Raw genomic sequence first — 27,915 nt, 5'->3', positions numbered from 1 at the left:
TGGCTCCCTTGATAAGGCAGGGATGGACTTAGCTGGGCTTTGGAGTGGGAGCCAGGGAATCTCTTTAAAAGCCAGTGGAATCGGGGAGGGAGCTGCTCCTGAGCTTAGCTTGTGACTACCCAACCAGACTGAAAATGTTTCGGCTTTTCAGCAACACTAAGCGCTGCTTGAAGGTGAAACGGGCATTGCAGAGGCCACTATGGCCAGTCCATTTTCCAGCAATGGTGCAGCAGACCAGGTAAGTGAAAAGGGGAAGGGCAACCTTAGCAATTTTAGTGCAGGCCGATGCTCTGTTCCCAATGGGGCAGTGAATTCACTCTGGGTTTCAGTTGGAACCAGTCAGAACTCTATCCAAGGTCCTTCAGATAGTTCCTTTGGAGTTCTGTCTGGTTCCAAATGAAACCCAGAGCAGATTCACCGCTCCACTGACAATAAAAGCCACCAGCCACCACTGCTCAGTAACCAGGTGTTTTCATTTTACACAAGCTTTTCACACAGGACTTCCTGCCAACGAAGCTTGGCAAGAAAATTATGCTTTAACTAGGATAGATGCTATATTAACAAAAGTCAGCAGGTTTATGTTTCCTCGGGAGTCCCCAGCTACATACTTTGAAATGGAAAACATCCCCTCTTAAAAAACATTTTTTTCTCTGTGGTAATCATACCTTTTCCTCTTTTTGTGTGTCACACGTTCTAATCTCATTATAATATTTGTTAATTTCTTTTGAGTCCTCTCCCATTTGGGGTTTTCACACCTGGAGTCTGCAAAGACAAGTGAATCAATAACTTAAGGGATATCAGTGTAAACGTGGGACAAAGTTGTTCTTCTCAGCAGCATTTTTCTAGCCTATGTACAATATGAATACTGAGCCTTAGACTATAAATCACTGTGGAGTACAAGCACCACAGACAGAAGCACTTAGCTCTATTATTTTGAAATGCATGGAGACATCACTTGGGAAGAATGGCACATTATTTCCCAGTTTTCACAGCCAGAGAAGCCCTTATCCTAATTTTGTCAAATGCGTATTTTTACACATGAAACTCTTCCTGTATGACAGAAAGAGGAATCTTTACACCCAGTTGCAGTCCCCATACTCCAGGTGCACTGAGGAGCCAATTCTAACACAATATTTTCCACCCTAGAGGAAAACACGTTGAAACATTAAGTCCAAATGCCAACTCCGCCTGCATTTTGCCGGCACGATCCACAAGTACAACACAAAGATCCTGCCACTCTTGCTCTTGTCCTGGCAGAATCCGAATGGATTTAGCTCTCCTCCCCGACATTTTACTGTACAGGTATTCCTTTATGGTAGAAAAATGCTAAATTAAAATTGGTCCTTACATCAGGCTCTAACTGATGTGGGAAATATTGACAAAGTGGAGCCATTATCAGAGGAAACCAAGAACATATTTATTTAAATGTTTATGTTGCATTTTTCTTTATAAAATGAATTCAAAGTGGCTTACAAAAAAGTAAAGCCAGTAAAAATTATTAAAATCAGTTTCATATAATAAAATCAAGAGCATGATTAAAAAATAAGCATAAAAAGAGGGAAATAGAATTTTTAAATATGAATTGTGTGGGGTCTTTGTAAAGAGGCAACAATAGAAATCTAGTAGTTGTTGATTTAAAAAAATACATTTGCCCTTTGGACCTGATCCCTAGCCCTGTCCAGCAATGTTGACCTTGCATTAACTTATTCAATGGCCTTTGTATTAAACATTAACCTCCCGATAACAGTCTATGAATCAGTTTGGAATTTATGCATAACTTTGAATTTAGGATTAGGATATGGTTTGGAAAGCAGTTCAATAACAACACAGAACTCTGCTGGTCTATGACTGTAATCAATTTGATTGATTGAATAACAACACAGAGGCCATCTAGACTGTTTATGAGAAGGCACTGGTGAACATGTAAGGGCCAGTACTGGGTGGAACCACACCACAGCTCACCTAAGGTGCTAAAAACTATTCAGGCAGAGAGAGAGAGAGAGAGAGAGAGAGAGAGAGAGAGAGAGAGAGAGAGAGAGAGAGAGAGAGAGAGAGACTTCTATCTTGTTCAAGAAACATTTACGTTTTTTTCTATGCTGTTTACACATGATTTTACAGTAGTTTACAAAGTAAAAATAATAGCATAGTATAAGAGCCTCTCTCAGAAGGAAGGTGTCACAGAAAAAGCAGAGGCCAATCTAGATCCTCCTTGAAGTGGAGGCTTAAGCAGAGCCCCATCAGAAGATCACAAAGGGTGGAGGACTAATACAGGAAGTTTTATTGCTTGAGAGCTTCAGCTAAAGGGCGGAATAGAAATGTAATAAATAAATAAAAATAATCAGGACCTTTGACCAGCACTTTGAATTGGGCCAGGAAGTGAATTTAAGCTAAAGCAAACTTCACAAAATACGTGATCATAGAATCATAAAATAGTAGAGTTGGAAGGGGCCCACAAGGCCATCGAGTCCAACCCCTGCTCAATGCAGGAATCCACATTAAAGCATCCCTGACAGACGGTTGTCCAGCTGCTTCTTGAATACCTCTAGTGTGGGAGAGCCCACCACCTCCAATTGGTTCCATTGTCGTACTACTCTAACAGTCAGGAAGTTTTTCCAGACAGAATCTGGCTTCCTTTAACTTGAGCCCATTATTCCATGTCCTGCACTCTGGGATGATTGAGAAGAGATCCTGGCCCTCCTCTGTGTGATTCTTCTTCAAAAATACCTTTGAAGTATTTGAAGAGTGCTATCATGTCTCCTTGCAGTCTTCTCCAGGCTAAACATGCCCAGTTCTTTCAATCTCTCCTCATAGGGCTTATGGGAATACATGAGAATATCTGTCCACCCCTGATACATGATAATATCTTTCCACACCTATTAACAGCTGGGCTGCCACATTCTACCTTAGCTGAAATTTCCAAACCATTTTCAAAGATAGCTCACATACATTACAGTCCTAACTGGGAGTTACCAATGAAAAACAGTAACTTTTGTGTCATTGCTGGCTCACTTTCACGTCTTCATCTGTAAAATGGATATAAGTGTGAACTGCTTCATGAGTGCGGTGAGAGGGATAAGGATAGGAGCCTCCAAACAGAAGGCTGCTACCACTACCAATTGGAAGACATTGTTCAACTCTTCTAACCTTTTTACTTCATGTGTTTTCTGCAGTAAGAAACAAGATAGAAGAAGCAATGCATAAACATGAGAAGGTTACAAGTGGAAGTGTCTAGATCCCCTGTAAAACCCTATGAATGAGGCAGGGCGATGGCACAATAAAAACATTGCCTGGAAACACTCCAAGCCATTCCGCAAATAATACTATATAATACTATTATTTATGCTATATAAATAAGGAGTAGCAACAGTAACTGTTCTTAATCAGTTGTAATTTACAGGTTTGAAATAAAATGGACTGAAATTTCCCCACCCCATCTGTCAGAGAAAACTCAGCAGGATGGTCCTGTTGAGGGTCCATTTTGAATCATTGGAAAGAGGGAAACCCAGCTGCTCTGTAGTTTTTTGTCATGGATATATTGCTGAGACAAATGGAGGTGGGGGGCACTTGCCACTGCCCCAGGGGAATCTGCTTTGTAAGGGTATGTGTCCAGTCATGCTTGCAACCTTAGATATTAAAGGTCCCTTGAAAATTGTAAGAATTTCTCCTCTCTGCTTGTCTTGTATAGATTCTCAATAGATTCCGTGCATCACCAGACCCAGTCTGTCTCCTCATGGCCCAAGGATGTGGGGATCCTTGCTCTGGAAGTATATTTCCCTTCCCAGTATGTAGACCAGGTTGAACTGGAGAAATATGATGGGGTAGAGGCAGGGAAATACACAGTGGGACTAGGCCAGAAACAGATGGGTTTCTGTGCAGCCCATGAGGACATCAACTCCTTGTGCATGACTGTGGTACAACGTCTGGTAGAGCGAAGCCATCTTTCCTGGGATTCTATTGGTCGGCTGGAGGTTGGCACAGAGACTATCATTGACAAGTCCAAGGCTGTCAAGACAGTTCTGATGCAGCTCTTTGAAGATTCGGGAAACACAGACATCGAGGGCATCGACACTACCAATGCCTGCTATGGAGGCACAGCCTCCCTCTTCAATGCAGCTGACTGGGTGGAGTCCAGCTCCTGGGATGGTAAGTGATGCCAGTTTGAGCTTGGCCTGGTTGTTTAGTGGTACAGCCATTATGTCTTGGACCTGCCCTCTGAAAGAGCACAACTATGTAAACTCAGTTGGGTATCCTTATACCTCAGTTGGGTATCATCCGAACACCACAGGGCCAGGCACGCTGGTCCTATGATTCTACTAACACTAGCGTAATGTCAGCATAATGTTGTCACAATCCTATGCAGCAGCCAAGTAAAAAGCTAAACAATGCCAGTAGAAATAAAAGGTAGCACAGAAACACCACAGCCACTCCCCAGTGACTCAGGCCTTAGCTAGACCTACCTGATAATCCGGTGGTGAGGAGGGGCCAGCCAGCGCTAGAAGTAGCGTGGGCTGTTGCTCCAATCCACACATTACATGTGATGGGCTGCAGGAAAGCCCCGTCGCATCCGCCATTTTGTTTGCAGTGTTAAAGGGCCGGGTGTGCAGGAGTGCACCAGCGGCAAAGTTAAGTCTTTCTTTTTTTAAAAAAAAGTTCTCCCTGCTCCCCCTCCCCGCCCTGACCTCCCACCCCGGCTCTGATCTCCCTCCCCCCCGGCTCCAATCTCCCTGCCCCCCCTGGCTCCGATCTCCCTCCCCCCCGGCTCCGATCTCCCTCCCCCCCGGCTCCAATCTCCCTGCCCCCCCGGCTCCAATCTCCCTGCCCCCCCCGGCTCCGATCTCCCTGCCCCCCCTGGCTCCGATCTCCCTGCCCCCCCTGGCTCCGATCTCCCTGCCCCCCCTGGCTCCGATCTCCCTGCCCCCCCTGGCTCCAATCTCCCTCCCCCCCGGCTCCGATCTCCCTGCCCCCCGGCTCCGATCTCCCTGCCCCCCGACTCTGATCTCCCTGCCCCCCGGCTCCGATCTCCCTGCCCCCCCGCTCCGATCTCCCTGCCCCCCCGGCTCCGATCTCCCTGCCCTGCCCTAATGGCCGCAGCGCTCCTGTGGAGCGCTGCACCCCATCCGCCGCTTTTCCCAGCTACTCGCGACTAGTTGCGGTAGCCGTTAAAAGCGGCGGACCGGTCTGCACGTTCGCAGTCTCGGGCTGAGCCTGCGGGAAATACCGGTCTGCAACTGTAGCCAAATACCCTGGGGCAAGGGAGGGTTACCCCTGCCTGACCCCAGGATCCCCTGTACATTATTTGGACACACAGGGGCAAGCCCGGGGTTCACCCTGGACTAAAATCTGGTCTAGCAACGGCCACAGTCACCACCCATTAATTATAGTATTGTTCATCTTTAATGCTCCACAGTAACCATGCAAAGAAGGCAATAACCAATATACATGTATTGTGATATGTGAAGCCTTTCTACCTGATTCCTCACTCACAGTAGTTTGCAGATGTTTTAGACAACAACATCATTCTTCAGGGCCTCTCCCACGCTTTGAAACCATTTCCACAGTTTTTATTGATTGAGGAAAGTCTGGCATTCTCTGGAAATGGCAAAATGAAACCCTAGTGTAGTTACACAATTCTGCTATATCACACCACCATTGTGTGATGGAACATACAGAAAGGCAGAGAAAGAAACCCCCCAGAAAAAAACATGTGTAAAGAAGCTGTTTTTAATCCTGCAAAGAATCTGGAAGCAGATACCTTGGTAAAGTGGCAGGTTTAAAGCCTCATGTAGAAAAGCCCATGATATCATGGAATCCATCCCACACAAGTGGCTATGAGGGTGTTGACCTGCTGTTAGAACCATCAGACAGTCACAACACCACTGGGAGAGATTGTCTGGAGTTTGGGGATTCAGTGCCACCAGTATGCTGATGTCACCGAACTCTCTCTCTCTCCTTTCCGTCTAAATCGAAGGAAGCTGTTTTGGACCCAAATCAATCCTTGATGTCAGTAATGGTCTAGATGAGGGCAAACAAATTGATGCTTCATCCTGACAGAGGTGCTTTTGGTCAGTCAAAAGGTAGATCAGGGAATAGGGATTCAACCTGTACTGGATGGGGATTACACTCCCCATGAAGAGCCATGCTTGTAGTTTGGAGGTACTCTTGGACACAGCCCTGATGCCCAGGTCTCAGCAATGGCCAGGAGTGCATTTCCACTTCCAACTGCACCCATTTCTAGAAGTGTTTAATCTTGCCATGTTCATGCCATGCCTTAGTTACATCCTGTTCAGACTATTGTCATGGGCTCTACATGGGGCTGCCTTTGAAAACTGTTCAGATATTTCAGCTGAACCAGAATGCTCCAAACAGACTGTGGACCAGAGCCAATTATAGAGCACATGAACACATGACCAGAGCGCATGACCACTGTGTTACCACAGCTTCACTGGTTACTGGTCTGTTTCAAGGCACCATTCAAAGTGCTCGTTATGACCCTATAAAGCTCTATATGGGACCAGGTGATCTGAAAAGTCCACATTCTTCCATAGAAGCCTGTCTAGGTTTTAAGATATTTGAAGGAGGTCCTTCTCTCTGATGGGGATGTAAGAGAGGGCCTTCTTGGTGGCTGCTTCGAGGTTCTGGAATTCCCTGCTGACAGAGGCTGCATAGCCTCCCTTTCTCTTTGACTCCCAGCAGAAGGACAAGATGTTTTTATTCAGGCAGGCCTTTGACGTGTAAGAGGGTCTTCTGCTGAAAGGGTTTTTAATTGGTTGAGTGTTTTCTATTTCTTTTATTATTGTTTTTAATTGTGTTTTTATGACTCTGTTTTTATGTAATGTTTGAATTAACATTTTGTAAACCTGCATTTTATTATTTTTGCTGCTGAATTATGTTCATTATGTGTGAACAGCTCCACTGTCTATCCAAAAGTGACAGCAGTGGTAACTTTGGTTAGAAAAAGAGAAAGGCAGCAGGTCTCCTGCTCCAGTGAGCAAAATCCTAACCACATAGCAGACAGAAGAGAAGTCATTATAGTATCCCAGAGGCTAGCAGGACCTCAGGCCACTTCTCCAGTGCAAATCTCACAGACCATCCATATCTGGAGCCCCCTGGGAGGGAAGCTGCTGGAGGTGGTGTTGAGGAGGATTAAGAACCCATTTCTTCCCTGTAGTGTCATTTCTCTGGTCCAAACTTTGTCAGTCACTACTAGCTCAGGTCCCATTAGCTTATAAGTGTAGTTCAGATTTTTTGCCTCGACATGGATCACTTTACACTTGCATTTCATTTCATTCACTATATTTCTATACCACTCCATAGCCGAAGCTCTCTGGGCAGTTCACAAAAATTAAAAACCATTAAAATACATTACACAAAGTGCATTGCTTCATTGAATCATGTTGCTGTTTTGATGCCCATTGTTCTAGTTTGGAAAGATCCTTGTGGAGCTCTTCACAATTCATAAAGAATTTGGTGTCATCAGCAAACCTGTCCACTTTACTTCTCACTCCTAATTCCAGATCATTTATGGACAAGTTGAAAAGAATTGGACCCAATAGAGATTCCTGTAGGACCCCACTGATTACATGCTCCATTGGGAGAATTTACCATTTATTCCTAGGCCATTGCTAGAAGAGGACTTAGCCCGGTGTGAGGCCCGGGCTCCCTGCTGTGCATGCAGACGACGCACAAGGGATCCTGGGGTCAGGCCGGGCTAAGTCCTCCTTTGACCCAGGATAACCGGATCCGCTTATGGCCCGGCTTTTCCGCAGCCCCGGGCTGAGCTACTTCAGTGGCTTTTCCCGGCTGCTCGCTTACTTGCAAGTAGCCGGGAGAAGCCGCGCACTGGGCACAGCATTCCATAGGAGCGCTGTGCCCATTGGGCCGGGGGGGGGAATCATGGGGGGGGGGAGATGGGGGCTGGGGGAAAGAGCAGACCCGGCAGGAGAGATAGGGGGGGAGAGCGGAGCCGGGGGGGGGGGAGATCATGGATGAGGGGGGTGCGGAGGGGGCATTGGACATGGCAGGTGGGTGATCAGGTGGGCATGGCGAGTGGGCTGGCGAGCGGGCGGGGGGGCATCAAACATGGCGGACAGGGGAGGGAAGAAGAACGGGGCCAGGGCATGGCGAGTGGGGATGGGCGAGCGAGCGGGCAGGGGGTCATCAGACATTGTGGGGGGGAAATCAGGGGCAGGGGGAGCAGGGAACCATTTATTTTTAAAAAATAACGACTTACTTTTCCGTTGGTGCGCTCCTGCGCACATGGCTCCTTTAAGATAAAAAAAATGGAGGACGCGACAGGGCTTTCCCTTACCCCGTCACACGTTACGTCTAGCTATGGGTGACAGCCCACGCTAGCTGCAGCGCGGCCTCGTCCCGACTCCCCACCGGATTATCAGGTAGGTCTAGCAAGGCCCCCGCTCTCTGCCTTATGTTCTTTAACCAGTTACTGATCCATAAGAGGGCCTCTCCTCTCATTCCATGACTGCTAAGTTTGCTCAGGAATCTTTGGTGAGGGACTTCAAGAAAAACCTTTTGGAAGTCCAAGTAAACAATGCCCACTGGATCACTCCTGTCTACATGTTTATTGACAATCTCAAAGAACTCTAAAATATTAGTGAGACAGGACTTACCTTTGCGGAAGCTGGTGCAGAGGCTGATCTTAGGGACATATTACATATTTTTGTTAAAGATCAACTTTTTCTCATTGTAGTTCTTTAAGAACTATAGGAGGGATGTCATCTGGGCCCAGAGATTTACTAGACTTCAATTTGTCAATAAGATTGAGAACCCTCCTCTGAACCCCCTCTAGCTTAGAATCATAGAATGGTAGAGCTGGAAGGGGCCTATAAGGCCATTGAGTCCAGCCCCCTGCTCAATTCAGGAATCCACCCTAAAGCATACCTGACAGGTGGTTGTCCAGCTGCTTCTTGAAGGCCTCTAGTGTGGGAGAGCCCACAACCTCCCTAGGTAATTGGTTCCATTGTCGTACTGCTCTAATAGTCAAGAAGTTTTTCCTGATGTCCAGCCGGAATCTGGCTTGCTGAAGCTTGAGCCCATTATTCCATGTCCTGTACTCTGAGATGATTGAGAAGAGATCCTGGCCCTCCTCTGTGTGACAACCTTTTAAGTATTTGATCAGTATTTAACTATCATGCCTCCCCTCAATCTTCTCTTCTCCAGGCTAAACAGGCCCAGTTCTTTCACTCTCTCTTTATAGGGCTTTGTTTCCAGACCCCTGATCATCCTGGTTGCCCTCCTCTGAACATGCTCCAGCTTGTCTGCATGCCTCTTGAAGTGTGGTGCCCAGAACTGGATGCAATACTCTAGATGAGGCCTAACCAGGGCCGAATAGAGAGGAACCAGTACCTCACGCGATTTGGAAGCTATACTTATATTAATGCAGCCCAAAATACCATTTGCGTTTCTTGCAGCCATATTGCACTGTTGGCTCATATTCAGCTTGTGATCTACAACAATTCCAAGATCTTTCTCGTTTGTAGTATTGCTGAGCCAAGTGTCCCCCATCTTGTAACTGTGCATTTGGTTTCTATTCCCTAAATGTAGAACTTGGCATTTATCCCTATTAAATTTCATTCTGTTATTTTCAGCTCAGCACTCCAGCCTATCAAGATCACTTTGAAGTTTGTTTCTGTCTTCCAGGGTATTAGCTATCCCACCCAATTTGGTGTCATCTGCAAATTTGATAAATGTTCCCTGCACCTCCTCGTCCGAATCATTAATAAAAATGTTGAAGAGCCCTGGGCCCAGGACTGAGCCCTGTGGTACCCCACTCGTTGCCTCTCCCCACTTCGGGAAGGTACTATTGAGTCCGATTCTGTAGCCAACTGTGGACCCACCTAATAGTTGTTCCATCTAGCCCACTTTTAGCTAGTTTGTTAATCAGAATATCATGGGGCACTTTGTCAAAAGCTTTGTTGAAGTCAAGATATATTATGTCCACAGCATTCCCACACTCCACAAGGGAGATTACCCGATTAAAAAATGAGATCAAATTAGTCTGACAGGATTTGTTCCTTACAAATCCACGTTGGCTTCTAGTAATCACTGCATTGTTTTCAAGGTGCTTACAGATTTTCTTCTTTATAATCTGCTCCAAAATTTTCCCAGGGATGGATGTTAGACTGACTGGTTTGTAGTTCCCAGGTTCCTCCTTTTTGCTCTTTTTGAAGATAGGGATAATGTTATCCCTCCTCCAGTCGTCCAGCACCTCACCTGTCTTCCATGATTTCTTTTGTAATTTGGCCTTCCACTCCCTATATGTAGCCTTCCTTGTTTTCAGGTCATCTCTAAGCTTTTTTGTAGCCACATTGGTTTCTTCTGTTGTATTCTTCTTTTTCAAGATTTTAAAAGTTCTGAATATAAAAAACAGTCATTTTATATTAACTTTTAAAAATGTTAAACATATGGTCTGACCTCTGGTTCTACAGCTCACCCTGGAACTTTACTTGTACTTTACTGAGGGAAAACTGGTAGGGTGACCATATGAAAAGGAGGACAGGGCTCCTGTATCTTTAACAGTAATGTAGAAAAGGGAATTTCAGCAGGTGTCAATTGAAGAGGGTGAAATTCCCTCTTCATCACAACAGTTAAAGCTGCAGAAGCCCTCTTTTGTATCTGGCCACTCTACTATAGCTAGTGTAGCTTTAACTGTTGTGTCTTCCAACACCTCTGTCAGCTTAGTGAGCAGGACATCGCGACTGCTGCACTGCAGCTGGAGGAGGAGGGCAGATAGAGATATTGTCCTGGTTCAGACAACATGCTAAACCATGCTGCCATTTTGTGGTTAAGCAGTATGGTTTAGCGTGTTGTCTGAACCAGGCCATCCACAGCTAACTGTTGCTGAGTTTGGCTTCTATCTACAAGTAAACTATGATATGTTTTTATGATGAAAACAACTTGGTCTGCTTTTCTCACCATCAATGTTGACCCTTTGGTGATGCTGTTCCCATCCCAGGACGCTATGCCTTAGTGGTTTGTGGTGATATTGCTGTCTATGCCACTGGAAATGCAAGGCCAACAGGTGGAGCAGGAGCTGTAGCTATGCTGGTTGGACCAGATGCCCCGCTGACTTTAGAGAGAGGTCAGTATCAAAATCCTGTCTGGTCTATATACATTTATGGCTTGTAGTTTCAGCCACAAGCCAGTTCTTTGATGTTTATTTCACCCAGAAATTAGAATCTTCTGCAGGTGGGATGGCAGCATAAGAAAACATTCCTCTGAAGGAAAAGAAAAGAAAAGAAAAGAGGGGTTATTTGGGGGATGATTTTGCAACAAGATTTCTGCTGCTGCATCAGTGTACACATCGTGCCCATCATATTCACAATGCCAGTGCCCATGACAAGCCCACTGCAATGCAGTCAACTGTGGCAGAGAGCAAGTATGGTGTGAGCTCAAATTTGTGGATTGGTTTTATTGCAAATGTCAAAGGTCATCAGGACAGTCAAAGATGAAATTCTGTGATGCTTCATAAGATCTGCTATGTATATAGCAGTAACGTTTAATATGACTGAATGAGTACATTGAGATTTGCTGGGCTGGAGGGTCACAGAAGTCTTGCTGACAGTGAGAGTGGTGGTGCTCTTCCGTTTCACACACATAGTGGCAAGCTTTTCATCTGGGAGAATGGGCCCCTTATGTCTGAGGCATTGGTATGCTTAAGATGGCATTCTCAGAGTGGCTGCCTGTGCTTTCTAGCCAAGCCAGCCTACTCTGCTTCTCCTTCCAACTCCACCCCCAGCCGACTTCATAACAAAGCACATTTGCTTTCGTTGGAACATGGGCAACTTCTGGATAAGTCCAGCATTGGCTTAGGGCCTCTGTTTTCTGGGAGAGGCAGCAGACAGGCCTCTCACATTCGGTGAGTTCCAGGGCAGACAGTGTGAAGCCCAAAGCCCTACTCAGGCATGCTTCCCCTTCCCACCTCCACAATTATTATTAATTTTATTTTATCTATTTTATTTATTACATTTTTATACCGCCCAATAGCTGAAGCTCTCTGGGCGGTTCACAAAAATTAAAACCATGAAGAACATAATAAAACAACCAACAATCTAAAAACACAAATACAAAATACAGTATAAAAAGCACAACTAGGACAAAATCACGCAGTAGAAATTGATATAAGATTAAAATATAGAATTAAAACAGTAAAATTTAAGTGTAAGTTAAAATTAGGTGTTAACATTACATTTATATACCGCCCCACAGCCGAAGCTCTCTGGGCAGTTCACAAAAGATAAAACAGTAAACATTAAAAAGTAAACAAAATTTAAAAACCATCAAAAACAAAGACAACAGTATAAAAACAACAGTGATGGTAATTGAGGGGAAGAACACATGAATAAGGCGAAAGTTGAGTTGCGATCTGGCATGTTCATTTTAGAAACCAAGCACAAGGTAGACAAGCAATCTGGAATGGTGGTAATTCTTTGTGGACCGCACTCTTAGTACAAGACACAGAACATACATCAATGATAAATGTGGATTCAAATCTCATTGACAAGGATATATCCTTTCCTTCACTGTAAATTTCCATGTTGGCATTTTAGTAGTGACCATAATAAATGGCTATATTCTGGCTAAAATGCCCATCCATTTTCCACCATTCTAGATACCTTCCTTGCATTGTGCTTGGTTTCTAAAATGGTAGTGCCAGATATCAACTTACTTTATGTAACAAAAGAAGCTCTAATTTTTAAATTTTCTGTCTAAGGAAAACTATGCATGTGTGGGGATAAATTGTAAGCAAGCACGACCTGTGACATTGTACATCATTACTAATCATGGAGTATGTCTGTTAAGATATCAGCCATAGCTTCTAACTTCCTGGTTTTGTGAACGTTGAGCCTACATGACATAGCCTTAACTTGAATCTTAAATCAGAAGGTTTTTAACTCATTGAATCTATTTGTTGTCTATTCGTTCAGTCGTTTCCAACTCTTCGTGACTTCATGGACCAGCCCACGCCAGAGCTTTCTGTCGGCCGTTGCCAACCCTAGCTCCCCCAAGGTCAAATCTGTCACCTCCAAGGTCCATCCATCTTGACCTTGTTCGGCCCCTCTTCCTTTTGCCTTCCACTTTCCCTAGCATCAGCCTCTTCTCCAGGGTATCCTGTCTTCTCATTATGTGGCCAAAGTACTTCAGTTTTGCCTTTAATACCATTCCCTCAAGTGAGCAGTCTGGCTTTATTTCCTGGAGTATGGACTGGTTTGATCTTCTTGCAGTCCAAGGCACTCTCAGAATTTTCCTCCAACACCACAGTTCAAAAGCATCTATCTTCCTTTGCTCAGCTTTCCTTATGGTCCAGCTCTCGCAGCCATAGGTTACTACGGAGAATACCATTGCTTTAACTATGCGGACCTTTGTTGTCAGTGTGGTGTCTCTGCTCTTAACTATTTTATCAAGATTTGTCATTGCTCTCCTCCCAAGAAGTAAACGCCTTCTGATTTCCTGGCTGCAGTCAGCGTCTGCAGTAATCTTTGCGCCCAGAAATACAAAGTCTGTCACTGCCTCCACGTTTTCTCCCTCTATTTGCCAGTTATCAATCAAGCTGGTTGCCATAATCTTGGTTTTTTTGAGGTTTAACTGCAACCCAGTTTTTGCACTTTCTTCTTTCACCTTCGTCATAAGGCTCCTCAGCTCCTCCTCGCTTTCAGCCATCAAAGTGGTGTCATCTGCATATCTGAGATTGTTAATGTTTCTTCCTGCGATTTTAACTCCAGCCTTGGATTCGTCAAGCCCAGCACGTCGCATGATGTGTTCTGCATACAAGTTGAATAGGTAAGGTGAGAGTATACAATCCTGCCGTACTCCTTTCCCAATCTTAAACCAGTCCGTTGTTCCGTGGTCTGTTCTTACCGTTGCTACTTGTTCGTTATACAGATTCCTCAGGAGGCAGACAAGATGACTTGGTATCCCCATACCACCAAGAACTTGCCACAGTTATGATCCACACAGTCAAAGGCTTTAGAATAATCAATAAAACAGAAATAGATGTTTTTCTGGAACTCCCTGGCTTTCTCCATTATCCAGCGGATATTGGCAATTTGGTATCTAGTTCCTCTGCCTTTTCTAAACCCAGCTTGTACATCTAGCAATTCTCGCTCCATGAATTGCTGGAGTTACCTTGCAGGATCTTGAGCATTACCTTACTGGCATGTGAAATCAGTGCCACTGTCCGATAGTTTGAACATTCTTTAGTGTTTCCCTTTTTTGGTATGGGGATATAAGTTGATTTTTTCCAGTCTGATGGCCATTCTTGTGTTTTCCAAATTTGCTGGCATATGGCATGCATCACCTTGACAGCATCATCTTGCAATATTTTAAACAGTTCAGCTGGGATACCGTCATCCCCAGCTGCCTTGTTATTAGCAATGCTTCTTAAGGCCCATTCAACCTCACTCTTCAGGATGTCTGGCCCTAACTCACTGACAACACCATCAGAGCTATCCCTGATATTATTATCCTTCCTATACAGATCTTCCGTATATTCTTGCCACCTTTTCTTGATCTCTTCTGTTTCTGTTAAGTCCTTGCCATCTTTGTTTTTGATCATACCCATTTTTGCCTGGAATTTACCTCCGATGTTTCTAATTTTCTGGAAGAGGTCCTTCCTATTCTATTGTCTTCTTCCACTTCCGCACATTGCTTGTTTTTTTGTTTTGTTTTTATAGTTTTTATTTGTTTTCTACACTATATAAACATACATAAAACATTACAATAGTAATAATAATAACAAAAGAAAAACATTAAACAACTGCTTCATACATATTGAATAAATGTTGAGTACATATATGTTGAATAACTATTACCTATACATTATCATACTACAACATAATCATTCTTAACATAAAAGTGAACCCCCCACCTCGGGATCATTCCTGAGTCCAAAATCTAATCGTTTCCTCTGCTGGCGGTTTCCCACTTCCCTTAGTAAACACAAATATTAGGAACTGTTTCCAGATTCCTTCAAACTCATTTATTTTAGTTACGCCTTTTCTCCACTTAATATTACATGTCAATTTATCATTAATGGCTATATCCCATACTTCTTTGTACCATTCTTCAATAGAATATTCCCCTTGAATCTTCCAGTTCCTAGCTACCATCAATCGCGCTGCAACCAGCAAACTCGATATCAGCTCTATAGTTCCTTTTCCACACTTTATATCTTCAAATAGTGACAGCAATGCAATCTTTGGTGTTTGTTCTATTTTCATTCCCACTATTTCTTCAATTTCTGAAAACACCATCTTCCATAATCTTTGTACATATTTGCATTGCCACCACATATGTAAATACGTTCCTTTTTCCCCACAACCTCTCCAACAATTTGCTGAATGCTGATCATTTATCTTATTCAATCTAATCGGGGTTAGGTACCACCTCCATAAAATTTTTAAATAATTCTCCTTTATTCTCACTGATAAACTTCTCAACACTCTTTGTTTCCATAGTCCCTCCCAGCTCTGTCGCCCTATTTGTACCTTCAAATCTGACTCCCATACCATTTTCTCTGGGTTCTCTCTAAACTCCTTCTCTAACAATAATTTATATATTTCACTCATTAACCCTTTTAAAACTATACTACCTCCTTTCCCTTTTTCCTTATTTATTATTAACTCTTCAAACTTCGTCATCTTTCTACAAACTCTATTATCTTTAATCCACTTTTTATTCCATTGTTCTAATTGCCCATATTCTAACCAAGATAATTTTTTCTCCTTTAACAATTTTTCCATATCCTCTCTTGTTTTTATATCTCTTAACCAATCCTTTAATTTCATTTTACTTTTCTCTTTTAATATTTTACATAATCTACCCTTCAGATCCTCTGGGAAATTGTCTTCTTCCACTTCCGCACATTGCTTGTTTAAAAATAATTCCTTATCTCTTCTGGCTAACCTCTGGAATTTTGCATTTAATTGGGCATATCTCCCCCTATCACTGTTGCCTTTTGCTTTCTTTCTTTCTTGGGCTACTTCCAGTGTCTCAGCAGACAGCCATCTTGCCTTCTTGGTTTTCTTTTTCTTTGGGACGTTTTTTGTTGCCACCTCTTGGACAATGTTGCAAACTTCTGTCCATAGTTCTTCCGGGACCCTATCTACTAAATCTAGTCCCTTAAATCTATTCTTCACTTCCACTGCATATTCATTAGGAATATTAGTGAGCTCATATCTAACTGATCTGTGGGTCTTCCCTATTCTCTTTAGTTTGATTCTAATTTGTGCAATAAGAAGTTCGTGATCTGAACTACAGTCAGTTCCAGGTCTTGTTTTTACTGTCTGTATAGATGTAAGCCACCTTTGGCTGCAAAGGATGTAGTCAATCTGATTTTGGTGTCGGCCATCTGGTGAAGTCCATGTATAAAGCCGTCTTTTCGGTTGTTGGAAGAGAGTGTTTGTTATGCACAGTGAGTTGTCCTGGCAGAATTCTATCAGCCTATGTCCTGCTTCATTTTGTTCTCCTAGACCATGCTTACCAGATGTCATTTGACTGCCCACCTTAGCGTTCCAGTCTCCTGTAATGAAAATAACATCTCTTTTTGGTGTATTATCCAGTAGGTGCTGCAGATCCTCATAGAACTGATCTACTTCTGCTTCTTCAGCATCTGTGGTTGGGGCATATATTTGGATCACTGTGATGTTAAATGGCTTACCCTGAATTCGAATTGAGATCATTCTATCATTTTTTGGATTGTATCCAAGCACTGCTTTAGCCACTTTATTATTAATTATGAAGGCTACTCCATTTCTTCTGTGATCCTCTTGTCCACAGTCGTAGATCTGGTGGTGATCTGATGTGAAGTGGCCCATTCCAGTCCATTTCAGTTCACTGATACCCAATATATCTATATTTAATCTTGACATCTCACCAATAACCACATCCAATTTGCCCTGGCTCATAGATCTTACATTCCAGGTTTTATTTATTTATTTATTGCATTTATATACCACCCCATAGCCGAATGTGGGGTAATAATTAATACTTGCAGGGTTCCGGAGCAGATCGGGGGAGCTCCGGATCGGCCCGAAGCAGTTCGGATCAGCCCAAAGCAGTTCAGACCGATCCGAAGCTTTGGAGCCAGCTTAGTGGGGAGGTGTGCTTACCTGGCTCCCCCGGCCGCTGCCGCAGTCCATGTGGCGACGGCAGCAGAGCCAGGTAAGTGAGGAAGGGGGAAGGGTGGCTTTAGTCCGTGTGGCAGCGGAGGCGGGGGAGGGGGATTATCTGGGTTCTAGGTGGTGGCTTCAACTGTGGCGCAGGCCTCAGGCCAGCCTGTTTCTGGCCTGAAGCCTGGGCCACAGTAGAAGCCGCAGCCCAGACTGCGACAGAGCCAGGTAAGTGGGGGGGAGGGGGGCTTACCTGGCTCCGCTGCCTGCCACCACCATAGTCCATGCAGTGGCGGATGGAGGAGCCAGGTAAGGGGGTTTATTCAGCCCCCATTTTGTCCCCCCTTCCCCACTTACCTGCCTCTGCCATCCGCTGTGGAGGCAAGTAAGTGGGGAAGGAGGGGCAAAATGGGAGCTGAATATCAGTTCAGACCTCTGGATTTCGCTCTGGATCTGGAGTGGATCAGGGGAGGTCTGGATCGACCTGAACCAGTTTGCGCCCGATCTGGAAGGTCCGGATCAGGATCCGAAGCGGTTCGGGCAGTGGGTGCACAGCCCTACTTGAAATATGCTAGAAAAATACAACTACTGATTTTGATATGAAGGCCGTAGCTAGATGGGGCGCTCTCCCGGGGTGATCCCCGAGATCATCCCTGTACATCCACATGATGCACAGGGGAACCCGGAAGCAGGGAGGGATGATCCCTTCTTTTCCCCGGGATCTGGCCCTACCCTTTAAGTGCACTTTTTCCATGAGGACACGGAACATGTGGGCATGCATTGCGGTTTGACCTGGCTCCTCGCGAGTAACCACCAGGAAACGGAAACCGCACATGGGACACAGAGCTCCTCAGGAGCACTGCACCCATTGGGGTGGGGTGGGGGGAGCAGGGAAAACAATTAAAAAAAACCCACGAGCGCTGGTGCGCATCTTCTTCTTTAAGAAAAAAAACAAAATGGCGGGCGCGACACCTCTCTCTCTGAGGTCATCGTGCGCCACGTGTGAACATAGGGGGAAATCTCGCGATAAAAATATTGCGCAAACTTCACCCTTCCGTCCCGCTAGACTGGTAGGTCTAGCTAAGGCCTTCATCTTACACTCTAGACCTTATTTGACTCCACTTATTTTACATTGGAAGCCTGACATTTTTCCATGCTTCTAGTAGATTTTCCCCCTCCCCTCCCCTCCCCTCCCCTCCCTTCTTGTAAGCTGGGATCCACCATTGCTTATATCAGCCTTCCCAACCTGGTGCCTTCCAGATTTTTGGATTTTTACTCCCAACAACCCCAGCCGACACAGCCAATGTCAGGAATGATGGGAGTCCAAAACAACTGGAAGTTGCCAACCTGGGGACGGCTGGCTTTATGTGTGCTCTCTCTCTCTCTCTCTCTCTCTCTCTCTCTCTCTCTCTCTGTCTCTCTCTCTCTTTGTCTCTCTCTCTCTCTTTTCTCTCTCTCTCTCTCTCTCTCTTTCTCTCTCTCTCTTTGTCTCTCTCTCTCTTTTCTCTCTCTCTCTTTCTCTCTCTCTCCTTGTCTGTCTGTCTGTCTCTCTCTTTTGTCTCTCTCTTTCTCTCTCTCTCTCTCTCTCTCTCTCTCTGGGAGTTATACAGAATTTTTTTTAAAAAGCCAGGACTTGAGCACTAAAATGACATCCTCTTTGTGCTCCTGGATGAAATGGTGTCACTTAAATCTAACTTAAGAGGCCAGTGTATACCAGCTTCAGAGCATAAACAGATTGTCAACCAGAAATTTACCAACAGCGAGATTTTCCCCCCCTACAATCACCTGTGGGCTGAAATACATTTTATCTAAAGCAGCACAATGGTTAATAGCCTGTGGTTGATTCCCCTTCTCATTATTATTAATACCTAGTGGAATGTCTGTGGATTCTTTTTCTCTCTCAAGGTCTCCGTGGGACCCACATGGAACATGTCTATGACTTCTATAAGCCAGACTTGGCTTCAGAGTATCCTGTGGTGGATGGGCAGCTCTCCATTCAATGCTACTTCCGAGCCCTAGATCGGTGCTATGCTACATACCGCAAAAAGATCGAAAACCAATGGCAGAAAGGTCTGTGCTGCTGGAAGAACAATAAGCTATGACCTTCCCCTGTTACTCCCCCCTACCATTTTTGGTGCCTATCTCCACTTCTAAGAAGATGGAGATGGATCTATATTTGTACCCATGTAGTAAGATTCTGTTCTAGGGCAAAGGTGAAGGGGTTATCAAATGGTGCCTGGGCCCTGATCACAGGCATAGTTCTCTCTTCTCTTCAGCAAAGGTATCTTGTCCAGGGGGCAACTGTGTGCTGTAAAATCAAATGTGTGACCAAGGCTATGTTTGGGTGGGCACACCCCCTTGGTGCTGGACACGCCCCCTGGGGCCGGACATGTTGGTGGGCACAACCCCTTGGGAGCCAACCATGTTGTCCTCCTTTTTGGTTTCCAAAACATGGTCACAATATTGTGTATGCACCATCGCACAGCATTAACTGAAAAGTTTTATTTCTGAAAAAACAACACTTTGAGCTATTTTTCGATAATAGACAATTCTGCTGAATCATTGAGACCTCACTATGCCCTTCCATTTATTATAAGATTTTTCAGTTATGTAATCTTATTTAATCAATATTGGAAATGATATTAATCCAGACCCACATACAACGAAACAACAGCCCCATTTCTTCCCAAGCCCCCCAAATTGTAGTTGACCCCCAACTGGTGTGTGTGTGTGTGTGTGTCTGCGCACGCATGATGGAAGGGAAGAGGGTGGATCACCCTGAGCCCTGGGACAAAGGGTGGTCATGTTCCAGCCCATCAAATTCTGAGCAGGACTGCATCTGCCACAGTCTCAGTCTGGCCCCTGGCCCCCATGACAGCTATTTATTTGGGTTTTAAACAAACAAGCAAACAAAAAAGCATGCAGGGTTACCTGTATGACAAGTGGCCCATCTAACGTGGCCCTGAGGATATGGAGTAGTGGTGGGAAAGTGGGTGGCGTGTGTATCTCTTCACTTATACCATCATCCTTCTCTTTCCCTCTCTGGGTGTGGTTGCTGCATGGCTTCCATCTCTCTTTACTTTTCCAATTCTTCTGTATGGAGGCAGCTGGAGTAAACAAGCACTGTACTCTTGAAGACTTCCAGTTCATGATCTTCCACACACCCTTCTGTAAACTGGTGCAGAAGTCCCTGGCACGAGTGTTGCTGAATGACTTCCTTGCTTCTCGTGAGCCTAATACTGAGAGTGGAATCTACAAGGGGCTAAAGGAATTCAGGTTAGTAGTCGAGGTCACCACAATGCTGAGATTTTGGATCAAACCACCAAGCAATTTGAATGTTCTTTCATTCAGAAGTCTACAGAACTATGATGAATAAAATTCCAACAGCAGACAGAAGAGTTTTGGTTAATTTATTAGAGGCTTTGGATGATCAGGTTTTAGACCACAAAGAGTGAATGAGTCTTGTGAGGAGATATTGTGATAAGAGGCAAGATTGTTAGAAATTCTTTTAGGAAATGGCTCCTTAGAAGGGGGAACATTTTCCAGTCATCGCAATGCTCCCCCTTCATTCTCATCCTTACCTGAAACAGCCTAAGTCCATGTATCCATTTGTTTGCGTTCCTGCATTGTAAGCCTTGCCTCTCCTCATCACCACTGTCTAAATTTAAATTACAGATTTGACAACTCCCTCTCTTGGAACAATTTGCAAAGTATCAGGTCTACTGATGCCACTCATCAACCACACTTGCACTCTGATGGGTGGGTCTCGGGCAGTCAATGTTTTATTGAGTATACACACTTTGTGCACACAACACACACACACACACACACAGGTCATATTATTACTTTTCTTCATCTCTGCAAGGAGGCAAATTTGTATTCTTTGGGGAGATGTATGCATTTATTTAAGGTATTTATAAACTGCTTTTCTCAAAGACTCAAATAGGTGTGTCTGTTTGTGGTGTGTGTGTGTGTGTGTGTGTGTGTGTAAGTGAATGGGTATATGGATGCCCGTTCCTGATTTAAATAATTCTATGCAAATGTATATGCACTGAGGCTGAACGGAGGAAAACTCAGTGAAATAACATACACGTGTGTGTGTGTGTGTGTGTGTGTGTGTGTGTGTGTGAGAGAGAGAGAGAGAGAGAGAGAGAGAGAGAGAGAGAGAGAGAGAGAGAGAGAGAGAGAGTATACCCCAATCCAAAAAATAGAGTATTTAAAAGTAGCACTACAAGTACAGAGAGCTTTGGCTATTGGGCAGTATAAAAATGTAATAAATAAATAAATAAATAAATAAATAGAATTACTATAGGTTTAGGCCACGAAAAAAATGCCCTTCTTCTCTTTAGCAATGTGAAGTTGGAAGAAACCTACTCCAGCAAGGAGGTGGACAAAGCTTTTCAGAAGGCCAGCCAAGAGCTGTTCAGGCAGAAAACTCAGCCCTCCCTTTTCCTCTCTGCTCGCAACGGCAACATGTACACGCCATCCGTGTATGGCTGCCTTGCATCTCTCCTGGCACAGTAAGTTGCATGTACTCTTGTTAGCACCTCCATTGATCTAACACTCTCTCCTACAATGATGCAGGCCATTATGCACTTCCCCTCTGACAATGGATTCTTCGCACTCCAGAGGGCCCATATCCATGTGAAGAGGGCATTAATATTTGTGCAATATCTATGTTCTATAAATTCAATATAACTAAGAGTGACATGGCTCGCTGCTTATTAAAAATGGTCTTAACCAGGATACAGAGAATAATTCTAAGTAAGGGCTGAGGCATCCAAATATGAATCATAGAATCATAGAATTGCAGAGTTGGAAGGGGCCTACAAGGCCATCGAGTCCAATCTCCTGCTCAATGCAGGAATCCACCCTAAAGCATCCCCGACAGATGGTTGTCCAGCTGCCTCTTGAAGGCCTCTAGTGTGGGAGAGCCCACAACCTCCCTAGGTAACTGATTCCATTGTCGCACTGCTCTAACAGTCAGGAAGTTTTTCCTGATGTCCAGCTGGAATCTGGTTTCCTTTAACTTGAGCCCGTTATTCCGTGTCCTGCACTCTGGGAGGATCGAGAAGAGATCCTGGCTCTCCTCTGTGTGACAACCTTTTAAGTATTTGAAGAGTGCTATCATGTCTCCCCTCAATCTTCTCTTCTCCAGGCTAAACATGCCCAGTTTTTTCAGTCTCTCTTCATAGGGCTTTGTTTCCAGACCCCTGATCATCCTGGTTGCCCTCCTCTGAACACGCTCCAGCTTGTCTGCGTCCTTCTTGAATTGTGGAGCCCAGAACTGGACGCAATACTCTAGATGAGGCCTAACCAGGGCTGAATAGAGAGGAACCAGTACCTCACGTGATTTGGAAGTTATACTTGTATTAATGCAGCCCAAAATAGCATTTGCCTTTCTTGCAGCCATATCGCACTGTTGGCTCATATTCAGCATGCAATCTACAACAATTCCAAGATCCTTCTTGTTTGTAGTATTGCTGAGCCAAGTATCCCCATCTTGTAACTGTGCATTTGGTTACAGGCACAGTAACCAATATTAAGGACTTGGCAAGTCCTTAATATTGCGACTGTGTCTGTTCTAATAACACACTGGCTTTTATTTATTACAAAATTGTGGATTCTACTTTCAAATGTTTATTTTTTTCCTACCTTTCATATGACAACATACATATTCCTAGGTAATATAGGATGCAACCGTTTTCAGCTCTCTGTCTCTAGTATAGATATATTTACGATTTTGCTTGAATCGTAAGGTAGAAATACTTTTGAATCTGCAATCTTATATAAGCATACCTAGAAATTAGCTCCACTAAACAGAGTGGATCTTACTTCTGAATAAACATGTATAGAATTGCTTGGTAAATTCCAGCTAGTACCATTTTATATGCTGTTATTAATTATGTATTTTTGTTGTTAAAGTAGTAAAATTAAGTTTTAATAAGAAAGTAATTATTGTATATCTACGTTTTCCCAAAATGTCCTGGATTTTTTTCTGTGAGAGAACGTATTCCCCCACCCCCATGGCTTCAAAATTTCCAGAAATTTTACATCTATTCCAGTATCTTCCCACCCACCACCCTATTTTTGTCATTCTGGTTGCCTGTCCGCTAAGGATTGCTGACAGATATGCAGTGAAGGTATGTATCTTTTCCCTTCAGAAATGTCTGCTAATGGGCTACTCTGAATTCCTGCAGGTACCCTGCCCAACAGCTGGCTGGCTCCAGAATTGGTGTCTTCTCCTATGGCTCTGGACTATCAGCCAGCATGTTCTCCCTGAAGGTGTCCCAGAATTCTGCTCAAGGTGAATCCCATCTTATTATGGATCTCCCTTTTCTCCTCTTCTCAAATGTTTTGGCCTATTGGAGTACCCTGAGATACTTTGGGCTGTCTGCAAAAGCCACTTGAGGTCTGCATTTCTGATTTAACATTTTACAAACACATACGTTCCTCTGTGACAGAAAAACATTAAATCAGATTCCGGCCTTGGGTCTGGGGGTTTGTGAGTGCTCTAAGGCACTCTCTTGGGTGAAGTACTTCCCTCTCTCTATGGCTGGGATGTCCATCATTTTTGGCTTGGAGGGCTGCGTGTGATGCTGGCTTGGGTATTGTGGGCACTCACACATGATCCTGATACAGAAAGAGTGATCTGTAGCAAGATCACTCGGGGAGGGAGAGGAGAGCCTTCTAAGCCTAATACAGATTGTTCTTTCTTTGCTCCTGCTCCGAGCAAGGGGCTATTTGTGCCAGGGTCAGTGGGCGAGGGAGTTCAGTGGCCAAGCACCGGTGGGGGTGTCACAATTAAGGCTTGGGGAAAGTTGCCGCGGTGATTGCTCGGCATTGTAGATTGGAGCCAGTGCCCTATTAGGAGAGGGAGACAACAGTGGCAGTAACACTGCATTGGGCAGACAAATTGTATAGGCAGAAGCAGCCACATGTTACGATCTTGAATGTTGCTCTTGCTTGAACAACCATTTGACAAATGAGTCAAATTGCAGCTCCAAAACAGACTGTACAAAGATATGATCACCATGTTGTCCTGGCCAATTTACAAGGGACAATTCAGCTACCTGGTTAGCAGTGCCCCTCCTCCTGTCTCTAAAGAAGCTGCTTTTTGGCTCCATTCTAATTTGGTCATCTGAAAGGCACAGCACAGGCCAATTAATTCACTTTGTGACAAAAAATAATAAAAAAAGATTGGCTCTGGGGGAAAATGTTATTGCCCAAGTGGAGGCTGGAGTTGCTGGTACCTCTGGAAGGACCAGGTTTTCTCATTGCAGGGTATGTGGCCTTTATCTTCCAGGCTCACCTCTGGAAAAACTGGTAAACAACCTTTCAGATCTGGAGGCTCGGTTGGACTCCCGGAAATGTGTTCCCCCTGAGAAATTTGCTGAGATCATGAAAGTCAGAGAGGACACACATCATTTGGGTGAGCACAAGAAGACATAGAGAGCAGCCACAGCTTTTCCCTGGTGCATCAGTCATTCATTCCACAAGATCCTAAGAAAAATGCATTTGGCAGAAGGGACATTGTTGGGAGGCAAACTGTGGCTTTTTGAGGAGAGATCTGTAAGTAGGAGCAGTTAGGAAACTAGTTTCTTGTTTGTCAGGGTCGGCCCACCCATGAAGCAGGGTGAAGTGCCTCTATCGGGTACTGGAACACCATAATTGAGTGTGAACGTAGGTATCCCTCCTGGGTGTTTGAATGGGAATCACAGTTTTAAGAAACATTGTAGATAGCAACCCCCAAGCCCCCTGGGCATGCGCGCGCGCACACACACTGCTCCTCCTTATTTACACATCTCTTGCTCTGTCTTTCTGCAGTGGACCACACTCCCCATGGGTCCAAGGATGAGCTGTTCCCAGGAACTTGGTACTTAGAGCGGGTGGATGACAAGAACCGCAGGAAGTATGCACGAAGACCAAACTAGGAGAGAACAGAGCTGCCACTAAGAGGGCTTTCCTGGTAAGTGAGAATCCTGAGTCCAAGTTCACTGATGGATGCGATGTGTTGTCACATGAGAAAGACTCATTGCTTTTTATAAGCATAAGCATGCGCAGCACATTGCATTAGGTTTGCATCCAGGGATTTCTTTTCAAGACGAACATTTATTGACTATTCAAGCATAAATGACATTATTTTTATTCATTTATTATTTATTAAACACTGTAGACACTGATGCCCTGCTCCACATTCAGCTTGCCTGACCATGGGAAGGCTGTTGCAGGTGAGGGAGGGAGGAATGAGTAGATGCTCCTCAAGCCCCAAAATTGGTGGGGATTTGTAGTGACCCTGGCGAGAAGAGGGGCTTAAGAGGCAATATTAGCCTTCGAGGCCCTTCCTTCCTCCTCGAAGCATTGAAATGTGGCTCCTGGCAGTGTGGTTTCTTTTCACTCCTGCTGCCAGGAGCAATGGTGTGCTGTTGGGGGCAGCAGAGCAGCCAGAGTCAGCCAGAGGACTGTTCCTGATGTGTCTGGATCCCCCTTTGAATCCCTACTCAATGCCCCCCCCCCTTCAGCGTTTATTGCTTGAGACATTAGGGTCTCACACCCCTTGTGCACACCTATGTTCATAAGGTGACCTTACCAAAAGACCTCCTGGTCTTTCTCTCAAAACAGCGTTCTCCAATCCATGTCAAAAACAGGCACTCCCACCTTGCACTTCCTTCAGGACTGAGAAAAGGTTGCCAGAAACCACAAGAACGCTGGGGTTAACTTTTGCCTGCTTTCCCACTGAACTGCCTTGTCAGTGTTTAGCACTTCAGCATGTATAGTTTCATTTTCTCCCTGATATATTGCAAAGAGCACACAGCTGCATTTATTTACTTATTTATTTATTTATTGCATTTATATACCGCCCCATAGCCGAAGCTCTCTGGGCGGTTTACAAAAGTTAAAAACAGTAAACATTAAAAACAAACATACAAAGTTTAAAAACATAAAAAGCATAAAAACACAGTATCCTTATAAAAACAGCTATTCTGTGGTCCGGAGACGCAGTTAGACTACAAGTACAACATATTATTAATGTATCTCTCAGGGAGGGGAGTTTTCCACCATGTTTAAAAGAAGCAGTGGTACGGCCGCTTCTAAAAAAGCCCTTCCTGGTCCCCCTGGACCTTAATAATTACAGACTGGTATCAAATCTTCCATTTTGGGGCAAGGAGATTGAGAGGGAAGTTGCCTTCCAGGCTGACCTTGCTTTGATAGAAGTGGTGCAACTACAGCTCAGTGCCCCTTAATCCTCTGGCTCATGGTAAAAGCTGCAGGATGCTTCCCCTTCCTTTTGTTGCTGCCCCAGAGCAACTGCATTTAGAGAAGAAATGTTTGTTTAGAAAGGAGGGGGAAATCAAGCCCCCTTCTCAGCTGGTGGCCGGGGCCAGGCTAGTCTTCCCCTTGCCACAGAGTTCTTCTTCCCAGGGCCCTTTGTTCCTCTAGCTGGTGGCAAAATGGCTCCTTCCCTTTGCGGCAGGGCCTTGCTATTTACTGTTTTACTCTGTACAGCACCATGTACATTGATGGTGCTATATAAATAAATAAATAAATAAATAAATAAATAAATAAATAAATAATAATAATAATAATGCTTCTGCAGTCACAGGGCAACTGGCAGTTGGAGCAGAGTGACTTACTCTGATCTAGACTGCATAAGCGAGTCGGTGGTGGTGGCAGGGGGCGATGGGGGGAGCTGGGGGTTGGCCCTGCTTTTGGGTAGTGAATTGTGCTAGATGACCTGAAGTCCTTTCCAGCTCTCTCTACACCCTTCTATTTGTTCTGTGCCAGTGATCGTTCATCCCTCTGAGAGGGTGGCCATTATGCCTACAGCTGGGCTGACATGCCCTCCCCACTGCAAATAGCCCTTTTGGCCATTTTGCAGGAAGGGGCCCAGAGAACAATGGCAAAGTGTTCACCCCACTTACCATTTTGGCTTACTGAACACCCTGTCCCACAAGGCACCTGAGGACAGGAAGCACAGCAGTCTATGAGAATTGGTTGCATGATGATGCCTGAAGCCAAACAGGAGTGAGGCTAATGCTTCCTGCCCTCAATATGGCATCTTGTAGGGAAAAGGATATGAAAAATGATGCCCGGTAAAAACACAGTTGCTGCTGCCACCAAGATCACAAATATTAGCAAAGGTGCAAAGAAGGTGAACAATGGAGGGGTGCTTCTTCTTGAATCTTTTACCATTTCCTTAATTATCTAGGAGGAGGCATTATGAACCGGCCAGGCATTTCATACTGCAGTCTGCTAATTCTGGATGGACCGTGACCCAAAATGACCATTAGGCTAGTGGCCCCACGGCAAGTAGCCAAAGCAAATGAATGTTTGTTTATAACCACGTTGTGTTCTTAGTGTCCCTGAAGGCTGTAGCAGCACTCATTGTTACTCCTTTCGAAGAGCCTGGCAGTTAACCAGACCTCATTTCTATTCCCACTTAGGGTTTCCAAGCCTCATGGGCAGAGACCGAAGCAATGGATTAACTGTCAGGAAGCACAGTAAACCAACTCCCCTCTCTGCACTTCTGAAGTTGGCTGCTGGGTCCCAGTCACACAACACTGTTTTTATCTATGTTGCTGACAGGGATCTATTTTATCCCTGCCTTTGCACCCCACGGCTTGTGCCATTGATGGATTTGCCTTGTGTGTCTTGTGTCTGTTCGCTTTTGCTGGAGTCATTTGTTTCTTCCTTGAGCGCCTGTTTGGATTGTATACTTTGCTGGTGTATGAAAGATTTGTTTGAATGTAACAAGTATATTAAAACAGATGCCCAAGGGGCATTCCTA

At 44.6% G+C, this 27,915-nt stretch overlaps 1 protein-coding gene across 2 annotated transcripts; it reads left to right on the top strand.

Annotated features, from left to right (window-relative positions):
- The first annotated feature begins 18 nt into the window (after positions 1 to 18).
- HMGCS2 (3-hydroxy-3-methylglutaryl-CoA synthase 2) lies at positions 19 to 27,915 on the top strand. 2 transcript variants are annotated; one of them, XM_063133104.1, is made up of 10 exons: positions 19 to 238; positions 3,686 to 4,143; positions 10,973 to 11,098; positions 19,032 to 19,196; positions 20,234 to 20,402; positions 21,476 to 21,646; positions 23,327 to 23,433; positions 24,433 to 24,558; positions 24,954 to 25,095; positions 27,337 to 27,553. In XM_063133104.1, exons 1-9 carry the CDS (start codon positions 135 to 137, stop codon positions 25,058 to 25,060), a joined length of 1,533 nt encoding a protein of 510 aa, XP_062989174.1. In that variant the 5' UTR covers positions 19 to 134; the 3' UTR covers positions 25,061 to 25,095; positions 27,337 to 27,553. The 2 variants fall into 2 exon arrangements, with proteins under 2 accessions (XP_062989174.1, XP_062989164.1); XM_063133094.1 differs by lacking the exon at positions 27,337 to 27,553 and adding an exon at positions 27,572 to 27,915 and having other exon boundaries at positions 20 to 238.

This window comes from Elgaria multicarinata, chromosome 1 (assembly GCF_023053635.1).
Source record: "Elgaria multicarinata webbii isolate HBS135686 ecotype San Diego chromosome 1, rElgMul1.1.pri, whole genome shotgun sequence".
NCBI classification, from domain to species: domain Eukaryota; kingdom Metazoa; phylum Chordata; class Lepidosauria; order Squamata; family Anguidae; genus Elgaria; species Elgaria multicarinata.
Note: the sequence above shows the minus strand (reverse complement) of the source record. Positions and strands in the feature narration are given on the sequence as shown.